Source organism: Mandrillus leucophaeus, unplaced genomic scaffold (assembly GCF_000951045.1).
Source record: "Mandrillus leucophaeus isolate KB7577 unplaced genomic scaffold, Mleu.le_1.0 Scaffold17, whole genome shotgun sequence".
Taxonomy (NCBI): domain Eukaryota; kingdom Metazoa; phylum Chordata; class Mammalia; order Primates; family Cercopithecidae; genus Mandrillus; species Mandrillus leucophaeus.
Window position 1 is genome coordinate 1,035,518 of NW_012101698.1, and position 7,187 is coordinate 1,042,704.

A 7,187-nucleotide genomic window follows, 5' to 3' on the forward strand; every position below is an offset into this window, starting at 1 on the left:
CGGGTTCAAGCGATTTTCCTGCCTCAGCCTCCTGAGTAGCTGGGATTACAGGTGCCCGCCACCACACCCAGCTAATTTTTGTATTTTTAGTAGAGACGGGGTTTCACCATGTTGGGCAACCGTGTAGCTAGGACGACAGGCATGCGCCATCATGCCTGGCTTTTTTTTTTGTATTTTTAGTAGAGATGGGGTTTCGCCATGTTAGCCAGGCTGGTCTCAAACTCCTGACCTCAAGTGATCCACCCACCTTGGCCTCCCAAAGTGCTGGGATTACAGCAGTAAGCCACTGTGCCATGACTTTTTTTTTTTTTTGAGACAGAGTCTTGCTCTGTCACCCAGGCTGGAGTTTGGTGGCAGGATCTCAGCTGCAACCCCGTCCTCCTCCTGAGCCCAAGTGATCCTCCTACCTCAGCCTCCCAAGTAACTGGGACTACAGGCAGCACCATGTGCAACTAATTTGTTTCACTCATTTTTGTTTGCGGGGTTTCGCTATGTTGGCCAGGCTAGTATTGGACTCCTGAGCTCAAGTGATCTGCCCGCCTCAGCCTCTCAAAATGCTGGGATTACTGGTCTGAACCACTGCGTCCAGGCAGTCAGTTTTTCTTCTTTTGAGACATGGTCTCTCTCTGTCACCCAGGCTGGAGTGCAGTGGCGTGATCTCAACTCACTGCAACCTCACCCTCTCGGGCTTAAGCAATTCTCCCACCTCAGCCTCCCAAGTAGCTGGGACTACACGTGTGTATCACCATACCTGTTAATTTTTGCATATTTTGTAGAGATGGGGTCTCACTATGTTGCCCAAGTTGGTCTCAAGTTCCTGGACTTGAGGGATACTCCCACTTTGGCCTCCCAAAGTGTTGGGATCATAGGCGTGAACCACAGCACCCAGTCCATGACTTTTTGTTTTTGAGATGGACTCTCGTTCTTATTGCCCAGGCTGGAGTTCAACGGCACGACCTCGGCTCACCACAGTCTCTGCCTCCCGGGTTCAAGCGATTCTTCTGCCTCAGCCTCCCAAGTAGCTGGGATTACAGGCACCTGCCACCACGCCCGGTTAATTGTGTGTTTTTAGTAGAGAAGGGGTTCCTCCATGTTGCTCAGGCTAATCTTGAACTCCTGACCTCAGGTGATCCACCCACCTCGGCCTCCCAAACTGCCAGGATTACAGGCGTGAGCCACCGTGCCTGGTCCAACACTTTCTAAAATTACGTGAGGCCCGGCGTGGTAGCTCACGCCTGTAATCCCAGCACTTTGTGAGGCCAAGGCAGGCAGATCACCTAAGGTCAGGCATTTGAGAACAGCCTGGCCAACATGGCAAAACCCCATCTACCAAAAAAAAAAATCCCTGGGCGTGGTAGCACACACCTACAGTCTCAGCTACTCGGGACGCTGAGGCAGAAGAATCACTTGAACCCGGGAGGCGGAGGCTGCAGTGAGTTGAGATCACACCACTGCACTCCAGCCTAGGTGACAGTCTCAAAAAGAAAAAAAAATTACATATGGACTGTTGGCCAAATCCTGGCCAGTCTTACTTAGTAGTCTTATGGTTACTAAATACAGAATGAAATGGGTGGGACTAAGAGAAAGGGAAGGAATTCCAAGATGATGGTGAGAAACAGGGGTGCAATTAAGCTAAAAGCCTTACCCTCTTGTGTTCTCTGTAGATATTCTTTTGACCTAGGCTGTTCTCTATGTCCTGGGCTCAAGCGATCCTGCCTCGGCTTCGCAAAATGCTGGGGTTATAGGCAGGAGGCACCGTGCTCGGCCTCCTAACCTTCCCTCTGTCGGACAGAACAGAGTATGTGGGGAAATGGAAAGGGCACATCGGAGTCGCCCGGGTTCTAACCACTATTCACCTCCCCTCTGGTACCCTGTGCTCCAGGTGGGTGTCAACCCACCAATCCTCCCAAGAGCAGGAGTTTCACAAAGATGGGGACAGAAAGCGGGCAGTGTTCACCCTCCCTCCTACCATTGCCACTGGTACATTTGTTGCTTAAGAGCACAGATGGGGCCGGGTGCAGTGGCTCACGCCTGTAATCCCAGCACTTTGGGAGGCCGAGGTGGGTGGATCACCCGAGGTCAGGAGTTCAAGACCAGCCTGGGCAGCATGGTGAAACCTCGTCTCTACTAGAAACAAAAAAGAAGAAAAAAAGCTTAGGCACGGTGGCACCTGCCTGTAATCCCAGCTACTCGGCAGGCTGAGACAGGGGAATCTCTTGAGCCAGGGAGGCGGAGGCTGCAGTCAGCTGAGACTGAGCCATAGTACTCCAGCCTGGCGGCAGAATGAGACTGTCTCAAAAAAAAAGCACAGATGGACTAAGTTGTTATCTTGGTCTAGCCACTCACAGGCTGTGTCACTTACCTCTTGGAGCTCAGGACTGCTTGAAATAACAGCAGCCATACCCCGTACTAACGTTCTATGGATTAAATGGGCTCATGTAGAGTAAGTAGTTAACACAGTTTGTTTCATAGCTCTTCGCAATGGAACAGTAGGCAGCTGAAGAAAGAACTGATACGAGGTGATTACCAGTGCTGTTATGTTACATAATAGTAATGTACCAACGTGATATTTCTTGAATTTGCTAACTCTACTGTGCTTATGTAAAAGAATATCCTTTTCCTAGACGGCTCATACTTTGTGACTAACTGTGTGTACAGAAAAAGATGAGGCAGAACCGTAGGGAATCCAGGTGAAAGGCCGTCAGGGAGCTCACCACATTGCACTTTCCAGACTAATGGAAACCATTCTCAAAAAAAGAAGAGGTTAAACGAAAAGAAAGAAATGGTAGTTCTTAGTTTTATTATAACCTTGTATTTTCTGGCAAAAAGATAAATCTAAATGCATGATCTCTGGGCACACAGCTCGAGCGTCAGCCTCGAGATGACCTAAGCAGCAAAAATTTGGCCTATTTAATAAAAATGCACAGGCGCTTGCAGCCGCATTTACTAGAAAAATATTATCCTTTGGAAATTCCTTTCTCGAAGACTGGCTCCAGGGCGCTGTTCTGTTTGTATCCAATTCCCTTTCCTTGGCAGGCGGCCAGGTGCTCCAGACGCTCACAGGCCATGGGACAGCCCAGTTCCCTGCAGACCCAGCAGGGCATGGCGCGGCAGAGCCGCACCGTGAAGCCCACCTGTTATTTCCATCGGGTGGTCCTGGAGATGACACGGCTGGGGAAATGGGACACCGGACCTCCACAGTGGCCAGAACACCCATCCAGTTTGCCTGCGGGAACTCGCACTTCACCTTTTCTTCACAAACTTCTTTCTGGAAGCGTTGGGATTCAAGCGCCTCCGCCCAGCTCCCAAGGTGCTGTCCCGGACCTGCAGGGTAGCTGAGCGGCTGGAGACGTCGTTCTCCACAAAGGGCGACACCCCGGCAATGTAGTCAGGGGCGAACACGTTGGTTTTCTGCCTGGCCTTTCGGGAGAGTCGCAGCTGAGGGAAGCGCTGATCCTCGGTGAGGTGGGGGTTGACGGCGTATTTGCCCCCTTTGGGAGTGGGAAGCGAGTACTGGAAATAAGACAAGGAAGGGCCATTAGAAGAAGGGGAGCCACAGTCACAGAAGGCACAGCCGACCTTGCAGATCCTGGTGCAGGCAGATGACAGCGAGTGGTAACTGACTGCCTACCATGTGCTACGTGGGACATGCCGCCACCTCCCACCTGATTCCCACCTCAATTCACACATGAAAGACCGAGCACGGTATTTTGACTACGTACCTTCAGCTAAAGACAATACAGAAATAGAAATACAAAACATTCCAGTATGTATTTATACACACATGTATATATTTCCTAGCTCTGTCCATTGGAGCCAAGACGCAATGATACCCCAGGACAAGAGACACACCCAGTCTCCAGATCTTTATTTCTAAAAACCCTCCTGCATAAAAAACCAGAGCTCCTGAGAGAAATGGCAGATTCTGGCGCACAGGCGGGAGACGGCTGAGAGGCCGGGAACTTCTTGTTACGCCAGAAAGTTGTGTTGAAAGAGTACCTGGGATCTGTCAAAAGAACACAGGCTCCCACTGGCCACACGCTGGCACAATGCGAGGCTCAAAATGACAGTGACAGATCACAACCTGTAGACTATAACACAAATCCACAAGACCACACTCATAGAAATCAATACATGGGAATAAAGGAAAGTTCCTCCTTACAGTAGAATACGAGGCCATAAACACAGAAGGAATGATGGAAAATCACCATTTGGCAATCATCACTCTAATCACTGTTTCAGGCAACTTTAGTTAAGTTCAACGAGAAATAATATATACATAGTCTCAGTCTCTTTCTACAAATTAAGTATTATAAATAACTTTACAGGGGATGAAGGTAGCAGAAGCCACTGAATCAAGTGATCAAGGTTAGTATCACCAGTACATTATACAACTAACTATTTACCCGCTGAAACGAAGTCCTGAGAAGGACACAGCAGGATCACTTCTGGGGTGTTTCTGCCAAAACTGCAGAGCCCCAATCTCATCCAATCCCGAGGAAACACCAGACTCACCCAAGGGGAGGGACGTTCTACAAAGGAACGGGCTCATAGTTTTCAAAAGCGTCAGGGTCATCGAAGACAAAAGACTGAGAAAGGACCCCAGACGAAAAAAGACGAGATGACAAAATGCAGCGTGTCACTCTAGACTGGATTCTCCACCCAAAAAATCTCCTTTTGTCAGGAAGTTTGTAGAACAACTGGTAAAATCTGGATTTGGGTTTGCAGATTACACAGTCGTATTGCAGCAATGCTGATTTCTTGATTTAGATAAAGTCCTTGTTTCAAGGCAAAAGGGCATTATGTGCACAATTTACTCAAATGGTTCAGGAAAAAAAAATGTACATGTATAAAGAGAAAGCAGATGTGGGTACATGATTAACTCTGGGAAATCCAGGTGACGGGTGAACAGGAATTGCTGGCCGAGTGCAGTGCCTGACGCCTGTAATCCCAGCACTTTGGGAGGGTGAGGTGGGCAAATCACCGGAGGTCAAGAATTGGGGACTATCCTGGCCAACATGGCAAAACCGTCTCTACTAAAAATAAAAAAAATTAGCCAGGCACGGTGGCGTGCGCCTGTAATCCCAGCTACTTGGGAGGCTAAGGCAGGAGAATCGCTTGAACCCAGGAGGTGGAGTTTCAGTGAGCCAAGATGGCGCCACTGCACTCCAGCCTGGGCGACAGAGTGAGGCCCTGCCTCAAACAACAAAAAACCCCCAGGAATTGTTTATACTGTCTTTACAACTTTTCTGTAAGTTGAAAATTATTTCAAAATTGAAAGGTTTTCATGCACGCATGGCTATTTTACTGTTGGGAGAGGCCAGTGCCACTCATGCTGCTCATTTGGTCTCTAATCCTTCCCTCCCGGTTCTCTGTGTTGGCAGCTGCTGCGCATGTACCCCATCAGGTCCTCTCTTCTGTGCTGTGCTTTCCACACCCGTTCCTCTCTGCACCATAGGCGTCCCAAGACCCTGCCCATCCTTCAAGTCCTGCACAAATCTAACCTCTGCCTTAGTCCAAATGAGCTCCCGCTTCGTGAGCCACCACTGCCGCCTTTCACAGCTACTGCCCGGATGACCGGTCGCTTCTCAGGAGATGGCATGTGTGCATTCTCCCTGCTCCGTCTTGGTACCTAGGTCCCAGGCTTTCAATCCCTGATCTTGCAGAAATGACTAGACTGCTTTTCTTTTGTCCTTTCTGTTCTTTTCGACTCTGGCGTGGGGAGGGGACTGGGAGAGGCGCCACTCACCCGGAGGCCGCGGGGGTTCAGCACCTTGGGGTTGCGGGAGAAGTGCATGTGCAGGGCGCCGTCGTCGCTGACGGTCACGGACACTTTCTTCAGGGTCTTGTTCCCACAGTGAGCACAGAACACTCGGCTCATGTCAGACGTTGTCCTGGGAGACACAAAAGGAGACGATCTGTGCCAAAGCCACAGGCAGCAAACGCCGCCCCAGAGTACAAGGTGGATCCCAGGCCTCAGTAGAAGAAACAGGGAAGGGCTGAATCGCACCACACATGTCACAAAGATGGAGGCCACTGAAGCTGTCAGCAAAGGGCCGCCGCGTCCCTCTGAGGGATAGATAAACCACAGGAGGGACGGGTGAGGAAGTGTGCAAGCGAGCAGGATGCAGTTAGGTGAATCCCGAACCGTTCCTACACACCGCCGGGCTCTGTTCTGTAGGGTTCACATCACTAGTCCTGGGAGGGGGAGGATGGCACCATCTCTATTTTCCAGATGGGGAAACTGAGGCAAGTTAAGGCAGCTTGCTCAACGTCACCCAGCTGGTCCATGGCAGATAAACCCAGGCAGTCTGGCTCCAGAATCAATGCCCTTCACATCACGGCACTTTCTCGAGGGGCACCTCGTCACACCACGAGCTACCTTCTCTCCAAATGGCAGCCTGGGTGGTAACTCGGGAGCAGCTCTGGAGGCGGCAGAGCGTATTAATGAGACAGGAAACACACTGCTGTGGTTGAACGAAGCCCAGGCGCTGAGGACAGACCCAAGGCCTCCCCCGCCTATGCGCTCTAAGCCCTGTGGACAGTGGACCCTGGACAGGAGGAAGTTGCTGCTGCCAACGGCAAAGCAGTGGCCCTGGTCCCTGTTCTTCTGGAGTTCTCCATCAGTTCCCAATGGTCAAGACACAAGAGCTGGGTGGAATAGCTGGAGAAGCCAAATGCCTTACCCGAAGTCTCTTGTGAGTTGAACTAAGCACCTCGTAACAAGTGTTGGGACCTAATTATTTTGTACAGCAAACTGTGCAGTCACGGGGCTAATCTGACAAGAATGAAGAACATTCTAAGTGTTTCTAAGAATTGAGTGTTAATCTGGTGAATTTACTGCTTCTGTAACAAAGGATGTTGGAGAAAATGGAATTTTATGAAGCCAGGAGCTTTACTGTCATGAGCCTGAAACAGTAAAATGACATGAAGCTTCAGAGGAAGGTGCGGGCCACTCTGAGGAGCGGCAGAGCCACACTGGCTGGCGGGGCTGGGCCCCAAGCCTGAGTGCTGGGTTATGCTCAGGCCTTCAGGGAATGAGGCTTCACACAGGCAACTCCCCGCCCAGTGGAAGAGCTGGGGACCCAGAGAGGCACCTTTGATGTTTCAGAAAGTTCCTCATGGGCCTCTACGAGGGCACCACCAGATGGATCTACATGATGCCTCCAGACCCAGCCTGAGCCTGC

At 50.6% G+C, this 7,187-nt stretch overlaps 1 protein-coding gene across 2 annotated transcripts in view; it reads right to left on the reverse strand.

Annotated features, from left to right (window-relative positions):
* Positions 1–2,783: 2,783 nt before the first annotated feature.
* Positions 2,784–7,187, reverse strand: part of NOB1 (NIN1/RPN12 binding protein 1 homolog (S. cerevisiae)) — a 15,463-nt gene continuing 11,059 nt past the window's right edge. For both annotated transcript variants that reach the window (XM_011976701.1, XM_011976700.1), the window contains one exon: positions 2,784–3,513. In XM_011976701.1, coding sequence (XP_011832091.1) covers positions 3,244–3,513 — 270 coding nt within the window. In that variant the 3' untranslated portion in view covers positions 2,784–3,243. The remainder of the gene's footprint in view (positions 3,514–7,187) is intronic.